Source organism: Vicugna pacos, chromosome 11, assembly GCF_048564905.1.
Source record: "Vicugna pacos chromosome 11, VicPac4, whole genome shotgun sequence".
Taxonomy (NCBI): Eukaryota; Metazoa; Chordata; class Mammalia; order Artiodactyla; family Camelidae; genus Vicugna; species Vicugna pacos.
In genome coordinates this window covers 39,156,138-39,179,969 of record NC_132997.1, presented here as the reverse complement: position 1 = coordinate 39,179,969, position 23,832 = coordinate 39,156,138, and the positions used below count along the sequence as shown (strand labels likewise).

Sequence of the window (23,832 nt, the reverse complement as noted above, 5' to 3'; positions counted from 1 at the left end):
AAGGAAGAATTCTGCTGATCACACCTGCCGGGAAGAGGCCGGGCCGTCCAAGGAGGCCAGGGGTTTAGAAGAGCCATCCCTCGGGTGACAGCAGGCCCACGCAGAGTGTCCCCACAGGGAGATGCCCACCTGTGTGCTCAGGTCTGATCAGCAGGATTTTTTGATCACATTTCTTTGATGTCCACTGACAAACTGAACTGGTGCTACTTTGGTCACCACTAAAAATCCAAAGACACTTAGATTCCAATGTACAAATCTTTATTATTCTGGAAAGCACAACACAGGCACCTCAGCTTCTCCTCTAACCAGTTGCTGTTGCAGGATTCGATCAGGATTAGAGATGTTCCAGGCTTGTGTCATGGAAGGAAAAACGGCTAATGTGATCGAGGACCAGAGAAGCCCGGGCCTCTTAGGACGCGGTGTCCTTGGGTCAGGACACTGAGCTGCAGCTTTCTCTGTTGGCAGGATGGCGAGAGCATTTTTCTCCCACCTCTAGCCTGGCATCTCAGATGAAGCCGGTGAACAAATGTTAGTGATAGCCCAGCTGGCCTGGATATACGTGTTCCTTTCTCAGCTGCCCACAAGTACGTGCTGTGAGACAAATGGGCTCTCACAACCTTCTCTGGTTGCCTGAAAGAGAAATATCTCAGCCGAGAAACTTACTAAAACAATTTTTTTTAGCTTTTTTCTTGGGAGGGGGGAGAGGGTAGGTAATTAGGTTTGTTTATTTATTAATTTTTAATTTTTTTAAATGGAGGAACTGGGGATTGAACTCAGGACCCCGCACATGCTAAGCGTGCACTCTACCACTGAGCTATACCATCCTCCTGAGACTTATCAAAATTCCACGTTCCCTGGTCCCTTCTCTGCAGATCCAGATCAGTAGATGAGGGTGGGGCTGAGTTTCTCTGTAGCTTGCGCCGAGGGGACTCTGTGGCCCAGGCTGAGGAAGCTTCTGTGCAGGAAGGAAGAAGTGAGGCCCAGCACCTGCAGACCCTTCAGGCGGAGGCACTTGTCAGGCCAGATCTGTGCTGAGATACTGGCCGTGTGTTCACACCTGAAATTGACTTGGGAGTTCGGCGGAGGTAGGAGCCCCAGGCTGACCCTTCCCCCTGGGTCAGAGGAACTGGCTGGAAAACACTGGAAGCTGGGAGATAGAAGACTGAAGGGCGTGCTCTGGCTCCCCCCCACCCCCACCCCGATCCACGGCCAAGTTTCAGCAAGCAGGATCCAACGCCTCCGCCTTCTTGGCCTTTGCGCTTGTCCTTCTGAGCCTTCAGAGGTCGTTGCCCACCAGGTTCAGCAGGGCGTTCTTGTAGTCGCCACTGGTGTCTTCCTGGGGACAGGAGGGACATGAGAGTTAGAAGGCAGTGGTTGTGGCAGTGGCCTGGCTTGGAGTCCTCTCCATCGGGAGCAGCTGCTCTTATTCCTAAGAGTGATGCTTCTTGCAGGAAGGCTTGGCACTTCCTAGGCCCTACGCCACAGGCCCCACACTGGGTCACCCATCTCTCCTTGTTTGCCATTTCAGGCTGTTCCTTTGTGTCTCCTTTTGATTCTCTTACTAACTGCAGGGGGGCTCACTGTGGCCAATGAGTCACAGAGACAGTTCTGCTCTTGAGCGAGATGGGCATTTTGGTGCCCCTTTACCCCATCCGCTGCCCCAGGGGGCACCCCCATGTTTCATTCAAGACCCAGGTGCACCCAACCATTCATTTATTCAACATGATCCATCATTCATTCAACACCTGTTATTGCAGATCTGAGAACAGAGGCTGAAAGCAGGGTGCCCAGTTCCCAACCTGTAGGTGGAGGGTGCGGTAGAGAGAGCCTGGGCTCTGAGCCCACGCAGAACCTGGATCACAGCTCCATCACTCACGGACCCCGTGGCTGAGTCAAGCCTCATCGTCACTCTGAGACTCAGACTCATTTATGATATGACATTGATGATGATATGAACCTTGCTGAGATGTGGCGAGAGTTAAATAGCAGGAAAAACATGAGCTTGACTGCATAGCAGCTGGCTCACGTAGGGGTCAAGTGACGTTGGTCGCCAGTAGGGCAGACCCCAGAGGTCGAGTGGCTGAACCCCTTTCTGTGGTCTCCCAGGCCCCCCCAGCTATTAGGCAGGTCCTGATAGGACTGGCCAGCCAAGGATCTACACACAGAGCCGGGGGAACAGGAAAGCTCCCTTTCTATGTGGTTGAGGAAAATGGGACCATGAGAGGGTACGGGGTTTCTTCAAGGCCACTCGGTGAGTAAGTGCGAGGGCTGGGGACTAGATCCACCTTTCTATTCTCTACAGCAGTTTATGTCTCATGGAAATTATCTAATTCCTTGACTGTTCTGTCAAATTTGCTCATAAACTCATTGGTGCCTGAAATTTTCTTGGAGATTTTAAATATCTTTTTTCTTTTTTTCACTACTTCCCAAAAGGTTTTTGTAATATGGTTTTTTAAAAAAGCCATTCATTTTGTCTACCCTCTCAAATATATGAGTATAAAGTTATAATGGGATTTTTATACATTTTTCTATTAATTTCTAGGCCAGAGTTTTTAATGCTGGTATCGCTGTTGGAAATCATTTTTGCTTTGATGACGTCTACAGGGGGTGGTCTATGCTAAAAAGAAAATATTTGGTCAACTTACTCACGGTTCCTAGGAAATTCTCTCTTTAGGTAAACTTTAGGTAAAACCTAAGAGGGTGGGCTTCATGTAGGTTTAAATAAGGCGCTGTATTAGTGATTATGCACTAATTAGCCTAATACATCTCTCTCCATAATGAGGTCTACATGTTAGTTGGGTCAAAAGTAATCATTTTTACCCAGCAGTGCTTTTGTCCTTCTGGAGTCTGACTGTGGCTCCACCTAACTGGATTGGCGAGAAGGAACAGAAATCTTCCTGATGCCTCAGAAACCACGTGGGGTTGTAGGAATTTGTGACACTGGCTGGGACTAAGTGTTGGGAAAGCCAGCCCTTTGAGTGACACAGCTGTAGCCTCCGCTGATTTTCACCCAGCCCTCCTAAAACAAAACCAAGAATAATTTCCACCCTTCCCACCCCCACCTACCTACTGGGCCATTTGGAAATATCTTAAAGCAGAAATGTCTTTTTAACATACGGTAAGCTATGTGTTTCTCAGAAAGTGTAGTGAACAGTAGATGTTTGTAGAATGACTAGAGACCTGACTTAATAGCCAGTGAAGACTTAGGGATGTGTTTCTCATGACTTGACTTCTGGTAATGAAACTGTCAAGGTCTCAATTGGCATCAATGTCCGGGAGAGCTATTTCTCGGGAAGTGATAATCACTCTGCGTTTTCTCAGCTCCAGAACTTTCACTAATTGGAATCAAGTTAGGCAACCCACTGGAGCCCATCTGATTTATCTCCGTAAAACTTTGCTGCTAGAACTACTTAAATCTGGATGGGACTGCCACGCCTCGATTCCTACCAAACTATCTGCTCTCACTGACTCTTGATGATTCAGTGTGTCATTTTCAGAGGGGCAACAGTAAGTCAAAGGCAAAGCTAACCTTCTGTGTGAAATGTACAGGGGCCTCCACTCCCCACCAGGCTCTAGCCGCACCCACCTCCTTGCTGACCCCTGCACACACCACGTAGCAATGCAAGGGTCTGATGCCCACTGGGAAGGGATGGGCACCTGTGACTTAGGACATTAGTTGCAGGATTCAGGTTTCCCAGTAAGGTCTCTGTTTCAAACTGGTGTTAGAATTGGGAGAACTGGGAACTCGTGGCTTACCATGATCATGCTGCTGAGGGTCTTGCCGTACATCTTGTTGAACTGACGCTTGATGAGATTTAAGTCAATCTCACTCCTTGAAACGATGTTTCTTATCAGGGTCCCATCCCGAGTCCCTGCTCCCTGGATAAGACACAGCAATCAACCATCACTTCTTTGTTTTTTTCCTTTTTTTTCGGTGGGGTGGTGGTAATGAGGTTTATTTATCTATTTACTTGTTTTTGAACCCAGGACTTCGTGCATGCTAAGCATGCACTTTACCACTGAGCTATACCCTCCCCCCAACCATCACCGTGTGCCTTTGTCCATCTCTGTGATGATGGACAGACCTATGTTGGGTCCCGGGGCTTCCACAGAGGGTGGAGATGCAGGAATGAGCCCCTGCTTTAGCAGTGAAGCACTGAGAGGGATGCGCTAAGGGATCCCTTGATCTCCTCTCACTCACTGCCCATGTGTCTCCCTTATTAGGAGCCAAATGCCCCCAAATTGCAGCGTGTGATTGGCCACATCAGATTCTAGACACAAAATGCTCACAGCTCCAGGAGTAAGACCTCTTCCTAGGGCAGCAACATCATGAAATCAGCTTAACTGGCCAACCCACATGCAGGACCTTCCTGCTCACTTTTATCCTTGGATGCTCTCATGTCAGAGGGAGCCACGTGGCCAAGGGGATCCCACACCCTCTGTCATTTCCTGGCCAGATGTAGCCAGAGACCTTGGGGTTCCGACTTTAGGTGATGTTAGCAACCATCAATCACAGAAGGTGGGCACCAACTTTAGTCCCGGGGAATTTGTCTGACTGTCTGTTTTCCACTGTGGTTCTAGTGGAACCAGAACCTCAACTTGATACGAGTGTTTTGAACATACGTCTGAGCAGCTAGTGCAGGCTTTCGGACAGCAGGCGACCCTAGACCGGCAGCTGGACACACGCACGAAAGTTGAGTTGTCATGTGTGGCCATCCCCCTCTGAATGTGTCTGCTCAAAGGGTGCCTTAACCTCCTGGCAATCTTGACCTGGGCTTTCTCAAGGAGGCCACATGGACAATTACACATAAATAAAATTATACATAAAAAGGACAATTGCAGTGGCTTGGGCTCAAATCAAGGCTCTATTACTTCCCAGCTGCGTGACCTTGGACCGCAAGCCTTGGTTTCACCATCTCTAGGAGGGCAGTTACGACATGGGTCTCACAGGGTTGTTGTAAAAGTTCAGCGCAATGAACACCTGTGAATACACCTGCTCACAGCCAGCCTTCAGGAGATGCGGCTTCCCCTCTCCAGCCTCGATGTGCCCTCTGAGAACTAAAACTATTCTGACCCACGACAGGCTGGGATAAGAGGAGACCCAAGTGTCGAAGACTTGGGTGGTGGCTCTGAGCATCCTGGCTTTGCCGTTGGTGCCGTGTAGGGTCGGGGTTAAGGCGCACAGCAGACAGATCAGTCACCTTCATGGCGTAGTAAAGTCGCTCCGCAAAGTAACTGTGGAGGTTCCGGGTGCATTTAACTGGCAAACAGGAAAGTTGTGTTAGCAACCAGAGGTTGTCAGCGGCACTGTGTATGTGTTTATTTATTTAAGTCTTGCCTCGAATCTTAAAGGTTAGCATTGTGCAAGTCCTAGCCTACTTATCTGTGCCCTGCCTCATCTTAAAATGAGAGGCTTTGTGTCAGGAGAGGTGGGGCAGGGAAGGAGGCCTTGGGCACTGGATACGGGTGCGAAGCCCAGAGCAGGCAGACAGAAGGGCGCGGCGTGGGACACACTGGGGCGCACGGGGCCAGGCTGGCCCGTCAGAGCACCGCTCCACCCAGGGGAGCTCCTGGGCTTTTACATTCCAGAGCCGGCTTCCCCAGGAGTCCAGCCACTCAGCTCCGGGGAGGAGCCACTGTCATGATGACCACTGGCCTCTAAGTGCCCGCTTTATATGTCACTTAGCAGAGGGCCCCTGCAGCTTGAGTTCCCCTGTGACGGGTGGGTCTGGGCCCCAGAACACGCAGGTGCCCGGGCGTCTGGTCTCAGGCTCGTCTTCATGCACAGTGTTTCAGAGACTCGGTGTCCGGGTGGGGAGGTTGGCATTTTAACCCAGGCGGCAGAAAGAGTGAGGGCTTGGAGGGGGGTAGGCATGAGTTCAGACCCCACCTGATGGCACCGTGTGCCCTTGTGACTTGACTTCCCTGTCCTGCTCTGTCCTCGCCTGTGGAATGAGTAATGGGAGTCTTCGAGGAGAAAGACAGGAAGCGCCCAGCACCCGAGGGCACCACATGGCTTCACTTTTTCCTGCCTGAAGATGTTATTCAGGAGTTTAAATTGGATCCAGGGGCTGCCTTTGGAAGCTGGGACTGGAGTGGGGGGCATGCTTAGATGCTCACACAGACTGGATTTATCATGGCAAAGGCGGCTGGGGAGTGTCAGATATCCCAGTTCACCCTGGAGACTGGGACACACGGTGCAGCTCTCCTGGCTTCCTGGCTGCTCGGCACCAAATGGGGGACCTTCTGGTGTGGAGGTGACCTTGGCTCCATCTTGGGATGGAGGAGGGAAGTCTCCCTGCCCTGGGGCTCAGTTCTTCACTCTGCACTGACTCCTCTCCCTGTCACCCCAGCTCTGGACCCCAGGATGTGCTCTGGAATGGGTCCTCCTACATGAACCTGACCTCATGGTTTGGGGAAGATTCTCAGCGTTCCCCAGCATCAGACCACCAATCCCTCACTTTGGACCAATTGCACATCGTCATTTCTTCAATCAGCAGCTGAGGCGGGGACCGGAGCCCTGGCTAAAGACCCAGACAGGTGAGTTCTTCAGGGCTTCACAGTCAGAACCAGAACGTTCTCTGTGTGGCTGCCGTGAGTGAGCAGAGGTCCTGGGCCTGGCACGATCCTGCACACGTGTGCGTACGTACACACACTCACGCACTACACGGTCTCACGTACTTCACGCACACACGTACACACACGGCTACACACAGCAATGGGCACTGTGTGAGCAGCCCAGAGAACAATCTGGCAGGACACAGCTCACTGAGGACACTAGTGTCCCCCCCACCCCCACTAGACTTCCCGTGTCCTGGGTGAAGGGTCCATGCTGAGAGTGGGGGCTGGAGTGGAGGTTCACCTTGAAGGTGAACATGGGGATCCCGTCTCTTGCTGCTGCACCCTGGGCCCTTTGCCTTTGGCGCTGTCCCATCACAGCGCCCCGGGGCCGGCGGACACACGTGAGTCTGAGCACGGGGCTCCGTCTCTCACCCACTGTGAGCATGGCCTCCTCCAGCGAGCCGTGGGTCTCACTCTTGATGCTGTCCTCAATGCTCTTGTTGGCGATTTTCTCATACTCCTCAAACACTGTGGAGAGAGGCCTTCTCTTAGGGGACATGCGCATCTCAGTGTGACCCGCCCTCACCAGCATCTCAGATCAGAGACTCCACATCAGTGCACCACCCTGACCTCCAGTTGGTTGTCGGGGAAAGGATGCAGGGCTCCCTGGCTCTCTCTTCAACTCCGTGACTTGACAAGGCCACACACTGGCTATTCAGTGTGAAGGGAGAGGCCCTGTGGCCAGAGTGCCTCCACCCGCCCCCTTCCCCTACCAGGTCCCACCTGACAGTGCCTCCCTGCCTCCCTTCCCCGGTACCTCTCATCAGGTGTGTGGCACTGCGTGTGCACAGGATGGTGATGAATTTCATCTCATCAGTCCCGCAAATCTTCTCCCCGGCTGCGTACAGATCCTGGCATTGGGACACCCACAACAAGCCAGTGAAGGTGAGCAAGCGGGTGAAGGATGGTCCCTCGTCCACCCTCCCAGGTCGGCATGCTCCTCTGATTTTTGACAGGAGCCCGCTATCCCTGGTTAAGTTCTCTTCTTGATACTAGGCTCTGCCTCTGGGCACCTCTAAGCTCTCTGCCAGCAGGCAGACCTATGGAAAGCTGATTGCACGCATCTGGGCCTCAGAGCCCCAGGGTCCCTGGGTTCGTAGGTTGCTCCTGCCAGGGCAGAGCTTCAGCGGACCCCACCCAAATCAGTCTCCTTCCTCCTCTACACCCTCACTTTCCTCTATAGACACCAGATGGTCAAAGTCTGCAGAGAGTTGAGCTGGGTTCCAGCCTAGCATCAGAGAAGCCCCCCACGGGCAGAGGGGCTGGGTGAGGCACCAGCCCCCTGGGTCTAGATGGCAGAGGGTGGGGCCAGGTGGCCAGCAGGGTGAAAGCTGCTGAGGGAGACCCCCCCACCTGTGCATCTTGGAGGGCCAGTCCTGGGTCCACGAAGCCGCTCAAGTCATCCCTGCTGCCCTGGGAACAGAAGAGGTGGCTTCGTAAGGCGGAAGCCTGAGCGGAGCCACTGGGGCAGAGGGCAGAGTCGGGCAAGAGGGCAGACAGTTATCCTCTCCAGGTCTCAACTCTCTCATCTGAAAAATGAGAGGAGTTAGGGACGCCTCGTAGAGAGCTGGGGGGTTCAGTGAACTAAGGTGAGTGAAGTGTCTGGCCTGGGGCCTGGCGAGAAGGACCTGCTCAGTGACCGGCCTCCTCCCACTTCCCGGGTGCCCTCTGTGGCTGAGTCAGGAGAGGCGCGGGGGCCCTGCACCGAGGACCCTCCAGCCACACCGGGAGGTACCCAGTGAGCCCGGGCCACAACCGCCTTGCCCCTACCCCACCGCACCCCAGCAGCCCTGCCCGGGGGGGAGCTGCTGGGATTCCCCAGACAAGGGGCTCCAGGAGCCTGGGATACCTGCAGGAGGCACACCAGGATCCTCTCCAGGTAGCCACTGGTGTCTGCTTGGATGGCTTCCTCCAGGCTGGACCCATAGTCTGCAGGGCAAACAGAACCATGAGGCTCAGCCCAGCTCTCCTCCTCCCCGCCCTCTTTCCCACACGTCTCCCCACTAAAGCCTCCAGGAAGGACAAGTCCTTGCCGTGGGGAAGGTTTGCCTGCCCAGGCGTCTGAGAGGCTGAGGTTGCATCCCGTGGTGGCTGTTCAGAGGGAGGAAGCAACGGGGATTGGCAGCCAAGCCCAAAGCACAAAGATGGGCCAGGCCAGAGAGCCGGGGGCTGCCAGTTGAGCTCCATTTCATTACAAAGCCAGACCCTTCGGGCAGGCTCCCCACCAGGCAGGCCTCCTGGAGGATGGGCTTTGCCTTGCGTCCCAGAGACTCCACGGAAGCTGGTCTGTGCTCTGCACTCCCCACTGCAATGGGCCCCTGCATGGTCCCCTCGGCTGCCTGTGCCTGGCCGGGAGGGAGCCAGCCCCATCCACTGCTGACACAGCTTGTGCCCCTCAGCACTGCCACGTTCTCAAGGGGCAGAGAGTTAGGGGGTGCCTGCCTTTCCCCCCAGCAGCCCGTGGGCTTAGGGAGATGAGAGACAGCGCCTGAATCATATCCAGTCTCATTGTCAGGCACGGGACTTGACACACAGTAGGCACTCAACATCCATGTCTGGAAAAGCCCAGAAAGGGTCCTTTCCAATGGGGCCAGTCCACTGCTTGTCCCTGGTCCCTGCTAGGCTGCCAAAGCTCGTGGCCATTCCCAAGCTAGCCTTTACCTCGGGGTCCCGCGCCCTCCCTCTCGGCAGGCCCCTTACCTTCCTCATACGCCTTCATTATCTCCCGCAGCTGGTTCTTGGTCCGAGAGGCCAGGATTTCGATGATGACGCCCTCTTTGGTTCCTAAGCCCTGTGGGTAAAAACCTCTGCTGCAGAGTACTGCCTGTGCCCTCCTGCTCTGCCCACGGCAACAGGCAAAGGGAAGAACCAGTCACTGCTCTGCCCGACTCGGATGGGGGCCTCTGCTGGAGGATGTTACCAGGGAAGTCACGTGCGTCTGTCTCCAGTGGTGGACACCGTGGCCAAGGGGTGTGATGGGAAAGCTAGGTCTCAGCTTGAGCCTCCGTAGCTGGGTGGTCTCGAACAGGTCCCTCCACCACTGTGAGCCTAAGGGTCCTCAGCAGGACACGGGGGTAACAAGCCCCCACCCCCCCTGCAGGTGGAGCAGGGATAATAGACGTAAAATGCCCGTCGGCCCACACAGTGAGTGTCCTTTCAATGGAGATGATTATTGTCACTGGGTTCTGACTCCCTCTTAACCATCTGCGAATGCGAAAGGAACCGTGGGAAGTAACTAGAAGCCAGGGGACCAGGCCCAAGACTGCAGAGGCTGGCTCCTAGTTCCTGTACACCTTGGTCTTGCAGTGACCTGGGAAGGAATGATTTTGGCCTCACCATGGCCGCACGACAGTGGAGGCCAGTCTGTTTGGCAGCAGTCTGAGCTGCAGGCTACAAGCTCGCTGGGCTCATTCCAAACAGGGTGCTTGGAGATCCCAGAGCCAGGCTTTCTTGGAAAAGGGGTCCCAGCGTCGCTCCCCCACCGAGTCCTTGTGAGTGTCTCCCGCCCCTCCTCCCCACCACGTGCTTGGTTACCTTCATGGCGTCGTACAGCTCCTTGGCTTCGTATCTGTATGGAGGGTACATGAGGGCTATGATGAGCCTCTCGAACTTGCCGCTGAGCTCCGACTTCAGGGTCTCGGTGAGGTCCTAGGGCAGGAGCAAGGAGGGGTGATGCTCTGACACTGCGCCCGCAGGAGTGCAGGCAGCAGGTGGCGACGGGGGCCCGGGGGCTCTGGCTGGATCCCCACGTGCGCTCTGCCGTGCGGGGGCGGCTGGGGTTTCTGGGACCAGCAACTCAGCCTCTCTAAGCATCGTTACCCCGTCCCGTGAAGTGGAGACCGCAGTGCTCCCGCTGTACACCATCGCTTAGGGGATTGGCGGAGAGATGTGTGTGGCTCAGCTCTGCTTCCAGGGCGGTGCTGGGCACGCCATAAGCCCAAGATACAAGCTTGTCATTGCCCGCCATCAAATCCCTGTCACTGAGCCCATAGGCACTCAATGAATGCGAGGAATGAATTAAGGAACCTATCTCACGTGTGTCTGCTTCCAAGAGAAGGAGAAGCCACAAGACCCAGCTGATCCCCCTGCACAGCACAGTGAAGGACCAGGGGACCTGTCAGACCTGGATTTAAATCCCAGCCTTGTTGCTGACAGGCCCTGGAATCTTAGGCAACATCCTCCACCTCTCAGAACATCAGTTTCCTCCAGTATTGAATGCAGAGAATAATCCATAGTTGTGAAGATTAAGAGAGAGAATTTTTTTTTTTTTTTTAGAAAAGCACATTGATTTCCTCCACGGAGTGTTTAGGCTTCATCACTCATCTTCCTGGATTAAATCTCCACATAATCAATGTGCACTGATGGAGGCTTCTGGCCACCACACTCTGCGCACATTTATTCCCGTGTTTACCCAGCACGCCGATGCCTGGCTCTGTCCTGTGGGTGGTGGGAGGAGGGGCAAAGGGTCCAGGCTGTGTGCTCCCAGCCCTTGGAGTTCCCGCAGGGCACGAAGGAGGAGGGGCCGGTGTGGCAGCTCCAACGCAGGGAGACAGCCCCGTGGCACAGCACAGAGTGGCACAGCCTGCGTCTCTGGCATGTGGGAGAGAGGAGGGCATTCCAGGCTCAGGGAACAGGACCAGCAAAGTACAGAGGGAGGGAGACAGCTCAGGGATGGGGCCATGGAGCAAATACAGCAGAGCAAGTGAAAGAGAAGGTGGGAAAGGAAGGCTGGGCCAGATGACAGAAAGTGGGACCAAGCTGGGGCCGTGGAGGGCCATCAGAAAGTCTTCCAGATAAAACACAGGATGGTGAGTGAAATATGATTTTCACAGAAAAAGTACATCATTTTTTTAGTGTGAATGTGTCCCATTTACCCTATGTTGCCAGCGGGCTGGGCTCTGGACAAGGGCCTGGTCCAGAGTGGGGCTGCGTCCCCGGCTGTTTTTGGCAGCAGCAGTCCCCACGGCCCCCCCCCAAGCACACAGGCCCCCATTTACCTTGCCAAACTGAGCCTTGAAGGACTTGGCGATCTCCTGCCGCTGCGCGTTGCTTCTCTTCGTGAGCACGTCGATGATGGCCTGCTCGTTGGTGCCTGCAGGGTGCACAGCGTGAGCACCCCCACTGCCCCCGGGGGGGCGAATGAGGGCTGGGGAGGAGGGAGGGCAGCTGCTTGATGGCCAAGCAGTGGGGACACACCATCTGAAGATCTCCAAAACCTGATGATTTTCATGGTGTAGACAAGACAGTCAGGAAATAATTCTGTCCACCCTGCCACCCGCACAATGTTGGGGCGCGGCCTAGACCCATGCTCACAGCGATGAACACTGAGGACCCTCTGGTCATCTGATAGCCCCTGAACATCACCCAGGGCCTTTGGAGCTCAGGCGGGACCTCCTGCCCTGACCTGCCTTGTGCTGGTGGCCCTGGGGGAAGATCAGGTCGGAGGGGCCAGAAAACTGGCTCTGAGCCCTGGCCCAGGAGCTGGGTGGCTAGAAGCCTCATCTCCCCAAGTCTCCGTTTTTCCCTTTGGAAAATGGAGATGATGGTAAAGATTTCACAGGATATCGAGGGCTGAACATGCTTTCTAAGCTCATCTGGGAATGGCAGTTTTTGTTAATGCCCCAATTCACCAGTCGGAGCCAGTTAGAGGGTAAATCCTGCCTGGGGTTGTAAATCTGACAGGAGGGCTGTCTGGGCCAGGCTACCCAAATCCCCTAATCCCCAAGGCTCCTGGCTAGCCCTTTCAGGCTCACAGGAATGCAGATGCTGGAGACAGGATGGAGCCGGCCCTGTGGCCCGCCTAAGTGGGGCGGGGGGTGGGGATATGGAGGGAAGCTGCAGCTCCTGCATGGCTGGAGCCCCCTGGGCCCAGGTCAGCCCCACAAAACTCCCAACATCATCCCATCCAAAATTCACCGTGACACGCAGGGTCCAGAGTTTCTGGGGCCATTTTACGAGGGAGAAAGCTGTGACTGAGTGTGGTGAAGTCCTTTGCACAAGGACACCCAGGGACACACAGCAAATGTCCCCCTTCCCCCACCCCCGTTACTCACAACCGCCTTCCCCCCCTTCCTTGGTCTTGGGGGTGTATATAGACCCGTGCTGGGGAAGGTGGGGCCTGTGTATTCTCTGGGTGGCAGGAGTCAGCCACAGAGGGTTATGGGGAGGCCCCCACCCCTGACCAGGCTGCCCCTGGTATCCCCTCTCCAGGGCCCCGGTGGAAAGGCAACTCACCGATCCCCTTCATGGCTTTGTAGAGGGTCTCTGCGTCGGGGTTTGGGTTGAAGTGGGGGCTGCCCTTCACCGAGACACCCTCCTGTTCAATCTGCAAGAGAACCCAGGCCCGCTCAAAGCCGGAAGGCAGGGCAGTTTGCAGCCTATCCCAGCAGGGTGAGCACCAGTTTGGCGCCTGCTGACCAGGGGCTGGGAACCTCCATCCATCCAGGCCCTGCCCATCCTCCCTGGAGGAGGGGCACCTGGGAGGCCGCAGCTTCTGGATATGCTAGTTTCCAGCAGCTGTGTCTTGAGGAAGGGGCATCTTTGTCCACGTTGCACCAAGCGGCCACGTGGCCCTTCCACATCGGGCCTGCAGAGGCCCCCAGTGCCTATTAGCCCCTCGGCCAAGGGGAGGCCTGTCCTGCCAGCCCGGCCCTCAGGCTGGAAGGAGGTGTCTCCTGAGGAGCTGTAAGCACCACCTGGCCACGCTAAGCGATGGAACCCCAGCTCTCAGCGCCAGCGCCAGCCCTGGAGAGCTGGGGCTTGCAGGCTCAGACAGCACGAGGGAAGGCCTCAAAGGTGGCTGATACCGCGGCCACTTACAGAGCCGCCACACTGACTGTGGGGCATCAGGAGGAGGGTGTGAGACTGGACTCCAGCCTTCAGTGTCGGGAGCCTCGTCTCCCTCCTGTGTCTCCCACGGCCAGCTGCCCCGTGGGGACCGCACACCCGGCAGTCCTGTGCCACGTCTCCTCTGTGGCGCTGGCTCCTTAGATCCTCAGCTGGACATTTGTTTTCTCCTTACTTGCATTTCCTGGATTTTTGTGATGAACATTGTCTTGAAAGAAAATATTAAAAACAACCCCCAAATGTGGGGGGCTGGCTCCAAGGGAGGACCAGCTGGGGCACCAGAGGGGGAGTGTCCTTCAGAGGCCAGCAGTGGTTTTTACTGGGGCGACAGGAGGTCTGTGAGGCTAGATGACCCAGAGACAGCCACTCAGAGGCATCAGCTGTGTAGGGAACCTATTTCATACTTGAGGGGGACCCCCGCCACCACCCAGAGACCGTGCCTGCTCAGCCTGCCTGGGAGGGATCGCTGGTTCCCCTCACAGCTCTGTGGGACTGCCTTGTCTCCTCTGCAGAATGGCTCCTTGGTTAACAGGCTGGCGTCAGCCAGAGCCACAATACCTTCCCCATCCCTGCCCCTGCCCTGGGCGTGGACTCTGAATCAGGCTGGGTCTCTCCCAGCCAGTGCCATCCGAGCAGGCCCGGCCACCCCCAGCTCCCTCCAGCACCACTGGCTGGCAGCAAGAAGGGACAACCCTTTCCAAAGCTATAAGGACAGTGATCAAGAAAGGAAAGGCTTCAAAGAGCTGAACATGCTGCCTGGGGAGTGTGTAGACGAGGTTGGGAAGTCAGGCCTGGTCTGAGCTCAGTCTGCCCTCTTCCTGAGAAGTGGGTATTTACCAGAAGGCAGAGAGCCAGGGCACCCAGCCGAACATCCTGCTAGCTCAGGGCTTTTGCAAGTCTACAGGCTCTTGGAGGCAGAGGATTAGGGAAAAAATTAAAAAGTTTGGTGCTTTAAAAATTGTGAATTAACTGGATAACCAAAGTACCTTGGCCCTTGACTTCAAATCTCTAATACAGATCTTGTCTGAGGGCTCTCGAGACGTGTGCCCTGCAGAGTTTCTCAGGTGCAAATGAATGATCCGTCTTAAGTACGCGATTTGGGAGAGGAATGGTAGAGGAGGAAGATTGGAGATGGGAATTGAGTTTCAGGGAGACGCAGAGATCCTTCAAATGGAAGAGTTTAGTCCCATTGCATTTGATCTCCCACTCACTTGTTCATTTGCTCCTTCTATCTGCCCCACATCCACTGATTTTCTCTTCCATCTATCCTCCCACCAAGTAATTCATTCATCTGTTCATCCCTTCTCCACCCAGACATCCCACTACCACATCCATCCATCCCTCCATCCAACCACCCAACTACCCCTCCAGTCGCCACATCCATCCTTCCTCCCTCCCTCCCTCCCTCCCTCCCTCCCTTCTTTCCTTCCTTCCTTCCTTCCTTCCTTCCTTCCTTCCTTCCTTCCTTCCTTTCTCCTCCCTTCCAGGCCCTGGTTAGATCCTGAAAATACAGCGCAGCCTCCCACCCACGGTATATCTGTACGGATATTTCTTTTGAGTAAAAGGTAAGGAGTCTTTCCATAGCTTCTGATCGAATTTCAAATACCTAGTGACAGAGTTTCCTAGTTTACTTCTTAGCACCGTGTTTCACAGAAGAAAATTTTAGAAGTAATTCCTTGTGGAAATTTTGTCCAGAGAGCCTGTGTGGCCCCAGATGTTGCCCAGCTGTGGGCTTGCATACATTGCCTCCCTTGTGTGTGGCGTCATGAGCGGCTGTTACTCCTGCAGTGATCTGAACACCTCCTGTGTGCCAGGCCCTGTGCGTCAGCTGCTTTAGGTGCTTTGGATGCAGTGCTCTTCCTCAATGGCCCTGCCTGTTGCTCTAGACAGGTGCAAATGCCCCATTTACAGGCTGGGCTTGGAGCATAAATGGCGGTGCTCGGACTGAACCTACAGCCTGACTCAGAAGTGAAGCTCCATCTACCGATGACTCAACCTTTTCCAGACTTTGAGTTTTCCTGAAACTCTTCACTGAAAGAAACCTCGCCCAAGGGAATGCAGGTCATCTGGGAGTGTGGGATCATCTCAGACCTCAGTGCTGAGCTCTGGGGGCCTCCTAGGAGGGGCTCCCCCTCTGCTCTTTTCCCCAGGCTGACACTCTGGGGGCCATGCAGCAGTGACTGACCAGGCTGTGTGTCCCAGTCACCATGGAGCGGGCCACTCAGCGGGTCTGAGGCTGGGCTCGGGTGGCCGTGTCTGTAAATAGCCCCCCGGGGGCTGTGATCTCACTGCATGGAGAAGCCTCCGTCTCCCTTCCTGTGATGTGGTTTTAGGGGAAAACAAGACAGTTTCCTGGCTGTCAGACCCCCGGATGTCAGCATGGTGTGGTGGGGCTCCGGATTTTTGATCTAAGGCCCCCATGTTGGAAGAAGGCCCTGCCTAGGCCTCTGCTGGGCCGGGTGGAGTGGGCTAGTCCAGACAGGAACGTCTTCTCTGGAAAGGTGACTCAGTCAGTCAGTGACTACATCTATATCGTGTCTGAGAAGCTCTCATTGGAGCTGCCATGCCTCGGCCTGCCCTCATCTCAGGGCTGACCCAGGGAACCCGGGAGACAGAGCTTCGTCTCCACAAGAGAGGTGCAGACAGGGCCCCGTCCCGCAGGCAGGCCTCCCTGAGCGGACCTTTCATCCCGCTCTGGTCCCGGTCCTGGGCTGGCCAGGGCCTCAGAGGTCATCTGTTCTTCCCTGGTACCTCAGCCAGTCCCAGGTAGGGTCTACCTGGAATCTTGCTCTCATGGGTGTGGGTGGTGAGGCCCCCAGGGTTTGGGCTCTGGCACCAGGCTGCTCAGATTCTAACCCAGGCTCTGCTGCTTACTAGTGTGACAGCCTCGGGCACCGTCTCAGCCTCCTTGTACCTCCGTTTCCTCGTCTGTGGGTAAGGATGTTAGTATCTGCAATGCAGAGGTGGCCCGAGGCTCAGGTGAGATATTGAATGTGAGGGGCGTAGAGGAATGTGCAGCACACAGTGGCTGCTCAGTGAGTGTCATCCTTGTCCGGCCACGTTGGCCAGGTCCCTACAAGGAGGCCTCTGTCTGCCTGGCTGGGTGGGGCCCCGAGGATGGGTTTCCGCCCCCACCCTACTGGGAGCAAGGCCCAGAATCAGGCCACCTGGGGCAGCAGCTGACTTTGGAAAGTGCCCAGCACTGGGCTCTCCCTGCCACGTCTGCCTCCTCAAGACAGATTCCCATCAGCCAGGACGAAACTGGAGGCCGCCCTGGCTCCTCGACCTGTCCTGGCTGCTTTGCCGGGGCCAGACTTGGGGCTGCCCCACGTTGCCCCTGGCTTCCACTTGGTCCCACCTGTCCAGGCCTGGTATGTCTGAATCTGAGAGCCCCTGGGTAGTGACTTTTGTAACAAAGAGACTTCCTGCATTAGGATAAGCCTGGGTCACCCACTAAGGCTCACAGAGAGCCTAGGGGCAGGGGCAGAGAGAGATCCAGTTTCATGCTAGACCCCTGCCTGCTCACTTTGGGACAGAGCAAGTCACTAGATATCAATGAGCCTCAGTTTCCTCATCTGTAAAAATGGAAAGAGCAGCCCTGATGTCCAAGGGCTCCCTGGGGATGAAGGGAAGGAAGGAGCGCAGAGCCTGTGACATCACGCCTGCCCAGGAGACATCACCTGCTCATCGTCTTCATCCCCCTTTTGGGTTTTCAACTCCTTAGCATGAGACCGCCTCAGACTCAACCCCGTATGAAACACTCCTGAGAATCTGTTCATTCAGCTGGGACACAGAGACTTGGGGTCAGGGTGTGCTGTCCTCCCTAACTCGGCCCATAGGTTTCACTCCTGGATTTCAACTGTGCAAGGTCCCTGCAGGCCAGGTCACCCTCCCATCACCTGAGGTGTGGGCATGGATGCGTCCTCCAACCTCAGCCTCTCAAATCAGGTTGCTCTCCAGCTCAAGCTCCTTCAATGGCTCCCCATTGCTCTTAAGGTACAGCCTGAGCTGCTTAGCCGGCCATGCATGCCTCCATGGGACCCAGCCCTGCCTGCTCCTCTACCTCTGCCTGCATGTCCCCCTACCCTCTACCTTTCCCCCCAGGACCCTCAAGCCAATGGGACCTACTTCTATTTACAGCCAAGCTTCCCGCTCTTTTGAGCCTTTGCACGTACTGTTCGGTCTTTAAGGGAACATCTGCCTGATTCCTCCTGGAACACATACTCATGGGCATACACCACGCATGCGCATATGGCTCAACCGTGACTCCCCCTCTCTTCTAGCAGCCTGACCCCTCCCTGCAGGCGCCCTTCCTCTGGGCTCCCCCAGCCCCTCAGCTTTCCTGGGAGCATTTCAAGGCTCCTTTATCTGCCCATCTCCTCTGTTCCCATCCCGGCTAGACGTGAACACCTCTAGGGCTGGAGCCGTTTCTCCTCGTCTTCCTCCCCAGTCTGGCGGGCAGTGCGGTGCCCGGCCGGGCAGGCAGCAGAGTGCTGCCCGAGCTGACCTCCCTCCAGACCATCACCGCGCGGGCACCCTCCGCCTCTGCTCGCTCTACACTCACCCAGGCTTTCCACCAGGCCATCTCGTTCACTTTGCCGGCGCCTTTCCCGGGGGCGATGAAGATACACCGGTCAGCCCTCCTTCCACCCAGAGGCTCTGCAAACGAACTCGGCCCCTACCGCCCTCAGAAGAGATGGTGCTCGGGGTTGGGCGTGGTTGCACTGGCAAGTAGGCCCCAGGCCCCACCCAGCACCACCCCTGGCCCTGCCCCGCCCCCTGGGCTCTGCCTGACTCTGGGTCCCTCCTGTGGCCCTCAGGCCCCACCCAGACACCAGCCTGGGCCTGCCCTGTGGAATTACACCACTCGCTGCCAAATGTTTGGGCTGGGGCTGCTACGCAGACTGGAAATTCTGAGTTCCAACCTTTGAAAGCCCCACTTAGTAAACATGGCTATTCACTCGGTCTTTGCTCAACCTGATTTCTATAAAAAAGGAATCCACTAACTTCACGGCTTCTCCACAATAAATCATGCAATGAGGGGGCCTGGCAAAGGCATACAATAATGGCAGGCTTTGCTTATTGGGGGTCTCTATGCCCAGATCCCTCTTCAGTCACTTGGTGTACGCTGTCCCCTACAATCTCTGCCACAACTCTAAGAAGCAGGTGGAAGTTCCATGTAATATACTAAGAAACGGAAACTCCAGTGTTAGATAATTTGCATAAGTCACACTTTTTGTGAGGCCACACGGTCCCCCAGGCCCCTCTGACTTGCCTGCTCTGCCCTGGGCCCTGCAGGACAAGCTGGCTGCCAAGGGAGGGAGGAATCTGCCTGGAAGAAGTTAATTTTTTCCTTTCTGGAGTTTGCCCTCCCTGTGGCCCCTGCCTGGAACATTCCTTGGCACCACTTTCCCCTTGCCGCCCATTAATTTGCCCTTTAGGGTGAACCTGTGCCTCAGAGATGCCCCGGCAGCCCCTCCATCCTGGGGAGACCCCTCAGGGCCTCCAGCATCCCCGCTGCTCCTGGAGCCCCAGAGAAAAACAGCCCCACAGAGGTGTGACTGTTTCACATTCAGTGAAGCCTTTCAGGGTGTCAACGAAAAACCATCAGTCGATCTAAGAAAGAAATGGAAAATTTTATTCGGAGGAAATTTGAGTATTATAACCTACGAAGAGCATCTCGGAAAGGTCTGAGAACTGTTCTGCCTGTTAGAAGTCAATTCACGTAAGTTTTTTGAGACAGAAGGCTGTATGTTAAATGAAGTATTATCAACTGTTTACACAATACAGAGCTGAGCATCATCGTGGCCCCTTACAAGGTCGAGCAGGAATGTTATCTTTTAAGGAGCTGTCCCGTCGTTGCTAGGAGAATGTTGCTCTTGGTAGTTGAGAACATATTTCTGCCCACGGGGAAGGTTGGTCGATGTGTGATGCAGATACACCACGCACCGCAGCTGGGGAGAGGAGGTCAAAGGAGAGGGAAAACTTTTTATGTTGACATTTTTCTCATCTTACGGTAAAATGTGAATTTTATTTCACACGGGTTACAGGTAAGAACCGTCCCCTCCGGTTTCCTGACCCTGGCTCCAGCGCTCTCTTCTCTACACCCAGAGTGTCCCCAGGCTGCTCCTTTTGGACCTGTGAGCGGGAGTGGGTGGGGCTGGGGCCGGGCCAGCACGCAGGGGGCGGGGAGACAGCTGTGCCGGGGCGGCAGCCGCTGCCCAGAGCTGCCGTGAGAACTGGGGATCGGTCACCACACCACATTGCGAGATGCCACCAGAAGAGGAAGACTGCGGCCGTCTTGGGCGGCAGGGACTGACAAATCCCCTGCTCGTGGCCCCAGACTCCCCACTGTCCTTGGGGGCCTTGCGGGCCAGCACTCAGGCATCCTCACGGGTGAGCTTTCTGAGGACCCCGGCTGCTCACGGAGGGGCGCCCACGTCATGACACGAGGGTCAGTGTCTGGGGAGCGGGCACCCTCTAGGAGGGTCTGGCCAAAGCCTAGTCGGGAGGATGACCCTAGCTAGGTCACCGCAGTGTGGCGGCCCTGGGCAGAGCCCAGAGAGAGACACTGGACTCTGAGGCCAAGACGGGACGCAGAGCCTGGTGCAGGGAGATGTCAGGCAGGGCCCGCCCTCTGAGAGCCCGCAGGCGCACTGCCCCCCGGGAGGCCGCGGGAGAACCCAGCCTGCTCCCGCCCGCGCTCCCGCCCGCGCTCCCGCCCTCTGCTCAGGCCCCGCCCTGACCAGCTCCTGCCGCCAGGACCTCACCTTCTTGTCGAAGCTCATTCCTTGCTTGGCTTCTGGGATGCCCAGCACTGCTTGCCACTCTTTTCCATCACTTTTCTGCCACCTAACTGTCCCCGGGGCTGGCTCCTCCCTGTGCCCTCTACTCTTCCCCCTTGGTTGGTGATTCTGAGGCTTGGCTACCCTTTGGGATCACCTGGGTACCTTCCCATCCCAGAGACAAGAGCCTGGAGGTCCCCACCTGCTCTTTCAGGGTCCCCTCGGCTCAACAACCCCACTCTAGAATCGTCCATTGGGTCTCACGTCACTCTGGGCCTCCGCTGTCCTGCGTTACCCCCACGTCCACTCTGGAACTTCTCACCCGCCCGCCTGTGCCCGTAGCCCGCCCCTGTGGCTCCTTCCTCCTTGTGAAGGGCTTTCCCTCACTCCTGGGTGGGTGTGGGTGGCTCTCCGCCCTGGCTGTGGGCTTTGGCCCCGTACAGTGATCCTCTTTCCCCAGATCACCTGGCTGGGGAAGGCCAGGTGATGTCAGAGATACAAGCAGGAAGAGGGTGTCCGAGGCCACGGTGCTCCCTGGGCCCTGCTGAGTGAGCCCTGGCCGGGGTGTCAGACAGAGCTGGGTCCAGCGTGCCGCACACTGGAGTGACTGTCTGAGTCCTCTGTGCTGGGTCCTCATGGGTGAAATCATTGTGACCACCCCCTTCCCACCACTCGGGCGGGCTCTGTGTGGCCCACACAAGACAGCCAGGCTGGCAGAAGCTGGCATGGTGCCTGGGAGGCGCTCAGGACCTAGCCAGGCCAAGCCAGAGTTCTTGTGAGATGTTAACTCTTCCCAGGTGGGTGGGGGGGCGCAGTGTGGTGGGTGGGGTGGGCGGGGAGGCAGTTAGCAAGATCTCCAACCTCACATTTCCCTCGTCGTCGCTACGAGTGATGGGTGCTGCTGTTTCCAATACTCAGCTGACAGCAGGCCATGCAGAACCTGCAGCCCTGGTCCAGGGGAGCACAGATGGTCCACCAAGCAGGTGAGCAGCAGAGAGGAAGGCAGATACTGTGGGAACATACGGCAGGGGATCCAGCCTTGTCCGGGCCCCGGTGTTGGGCGGCTGCTCTGAGGAAGTGATGTCTCACAGGCCCCGATGACTCATCACAGTCAGCTCAGGAGTGGGGCTGGGGGTGGAGGGAGCAGAAAGGCAAAACAGAGCTAAGGGATGCCCTTGGTGTGGGTCCCTGTCCAGATGGGGTGTGCAGGCACACGGACACAGCTGGCACCCATTAGAACGTGGGAAGGCCACGTAGGAGGGTGTGGCCTGTTCAGGGTGAGAAGGGCTGCAGAGTCACCAGGGAAAGGAGCAGTGGAGGCTGCGAATACCGAGGAGCCTTGCGGGTCATCAAAAAGGGTTTCCAAGTTTAGCCCGAGCACGCTGAGGCGGTATGAACAGGGCATGGAGGGGAATGGCTTGATGGGGCCCAGATTTCTGGAGGCCTGCAGCCGGGCAGAGCCCGTCAGGACAAGGCAAGTGAGTAGGAGGGGAGACGGGGTTTGCCGAAAAGGAAAGAGATAGAAACTGTGATGGGATGTGGGTGTGGGGTTGGAGGTGGCTTGCAGGGCAGGGACTTGGAGGCCACGATGTGATGGCATTGGCTGGGTCATCTGGTGGATGTGGAGTTCCCTGGGATAATGGTGGGCTCTGGGCTTTGGGCAGCATCAATGTGGTACCCAAGTCTGCAGTGAATGAGGGACAGATGATGATCATGGGGAAAAGGGTGGAGGATGGGAGAGAAGAATGACAGGACAAGGGGCCCTGACACTGGGCAGGCTGGGCTCTGGCAGAGGGGCTGGGGCCCACCCTCTGGCATCGACCTGGCCGCCCCAGCCAGGAGTCTGCTGTTCGTAACAGGACGCTGCACATTTGGTGGGAGGCCTGTGGGTCAGACAAGTGGGCACTGAAGGCCTTGAGCAGTGCAGGTCCCCGCACCCCGCCAAGTATTCTCCCATCTCTCCAGGTTTTAAAGAAATATCTCCAGCCTCCAGAAAGCAAGAACAAAGCTGTTACCATAGACAACCTGATAAAAGGGGACACAGAGCGGGCCTGAAATCAACTAAGTGATGAGACAAGTCTCCATCGTGTTCGTTCCATGAATTTACTAACCCTGATGTTTTAAAACTGATTTTTAAACAGGACTAGTAAAGAAATGTAAGCTATGAGCGCCATCTCCTGGAATAATTTACTGTATCATGCCAACCTCTGGTCAGCCTGTCCTCAGCAAGCCCTTGGACACCTAACACCTGAGGCTATACCACAGGAAGGCCCCTAGGGGGCACTGTCGAAGATACCCATTTAGCCCACTGTGCCTTCTGCCCTCTGGGCTCCCCGGGTTAGTCTGAGACAGCCCCAAGCCTTGCCCTATCCAGGGCGTGACTCCTGCCCCTGGCCTCCTTCCCCATTATGGCCTCCTGACAGCATGATGAGAATCTCCCAGAGCTGGCCATCTGCTCCTTGAGCTAGAGTTTGCTTCCCTGGGATGCCTACCACCCATGGATAGCAGGGAAATAAAGAATGAAAGTCCAAGATTTCCAGTTACAAGGAATTGCACCTTTGGGTTGAGAACCCCAGGTCATCTTGGGGCTCATCAGCTGAAATGCTGGGCATCTCGATGCCACTGTAGCCCCCAGAATCTCCACAAGGATCATGAGCTGGGGCTGCCACCCACACTTCCTTAGCTTTTCATCTGTCAAGGGAGATGATGAGTCTCCAAAGTCCTTCCTGATCTTGTAGCAAAAGTGGGTCCTGACCCAGCATTGCCTCAGACTTCCAGGAACTCATCCTACAGAAGATGCCCCTCAGGAGCCCCCACTGTGTGTGTGAGGGCAGGCAGCTGTGTGCGCATTCATGTCCAGTCTTCACATAGCTGTGGGCTCTATTGAGGGGAGGATGACCTGCCTGGGGTTGTCAACTTGTCTGTAACAATGGAGCTGAGCAGGACCTGTGGCCTCTTTATCTACAAAGCCTGTAGGAGTCTTTTCCCAGGACCCCACTGACCCCCAGAACCCACCACTTGAAGAGGGGCTCCTGAGGGTGTCAGCTGATAAACGGCTGTTATGGGCCGAGCTATGTCCTCCCCAAATTCACCTGTTGAAGCCCTAACCCCCAGGACCTCAGAGTGTGACTGGAGATGTGGTCTTCACAGAGGTAACTAACTTCAGGGAGGTCATAAGGGTTGGCCCTCATCCAATATAATTGGTATCTTTTTTTTTTTTTAACTGAAGTATAGTCAGTTACAATGTGTCAATTTCTGGTGTATGGCATACTATTTCAGTCATGCATATACATACATGTTGTTCATTTTCATATTCTTTTTCATTAAAAGCTATAATTCCCTGTGCTATACAGAAGAAATTTGTTTTTTTAATCTATTCTTTCGGGTGTCCTTTTAAGAAGAGAAGATTAGGACACAGATGGATAGAGAGGGAACACTGTGCAAAGACATAAGGAAAGTATGACCATCTACAAGCCAAGCAGAGAGGGCTCAGAATGAGCCTGGCAGACCCATTGATCTTGGACTTCTAGCCTCTAGAATTGTAAGAAAATAGGTATCTGTTGTTTAAACCACTCCGTCT

General features: G+C 55.6%; 1 protein-coding gene and 1 long non-coding RNA gene across 2 annotated transcripts; one reads left to right on the top strand and one right to left on the bottom strand.

The window, feature by feature from the left end:
• Positions 1-834: 834 nt before the first annotated feature.
• LOC102538745 (annexin A8) lies at positions 835-18,187 on the bottom strand. Its single transcript, XM_072971169.1, has 12 exons — positions 18,032-18,187; positions 12,856-12,946; positions 11,619-11,713; positions 10,156-10,269; positions 9,322-9,412; positions 8,471-8,550; positions 7,975-8,034; positions 7,379-7,472; positions 6,994-7,089; positions 5,202-5,260; positions 3,757-3,879; positions 835-1,336 (listed from the first exon to the last, which is right to left on the bottom strand). The coding sequence occupies exons 1-12, from the start codon at positions 18,050-18,052 to the stop codon at positions 1,277-1,279; spliced, it is 984 nt and encodes a 327-aa protein (XP_072827270.1). The 5' UTR covers positions 18,053-18,187; the 3' UTR covers positions 835-1,276.
• A 1,470-nt stretch (positions 18,188-19,657) lies between these two features.
• On the top strand, positions 19,658-23,407 carry LOC140699772 (uncharacterized). Its single transcript, XR_012078007.1, has 3 exons — positions 19,658-19,863; positions 21,171-21,235; positions 22,218-23,407. It is a non-coding gene; the product is annotated as an uncharacterized lncRNA (long non-coding RNA).
• The last annotated feature ends 425 nt before the right edge of the window (positions 23,408-23,832 follow it).

Coding starts and splice junctions, on each gene's coding strand:
- LOC102538745 (XM_072971169.1), bottom strand. CDS start 18,052: ATGGCCTGGTGGAAAGCCTGG. Junction 8,035..8,470: donor TCCTGGTGTGCCTCCTGCAG/GTATCCCAGGCT, acceptor TTCTGTTCCCAG/GGCAGCAGGGATGACTTGAG. Junction 7,090..7,378: donor TGCCACACACCTGATGAGAG/GTACCGGGGAAG, acceptor CTCTCTCCACAG/TGTTTGAGGAGTATGAGAAA.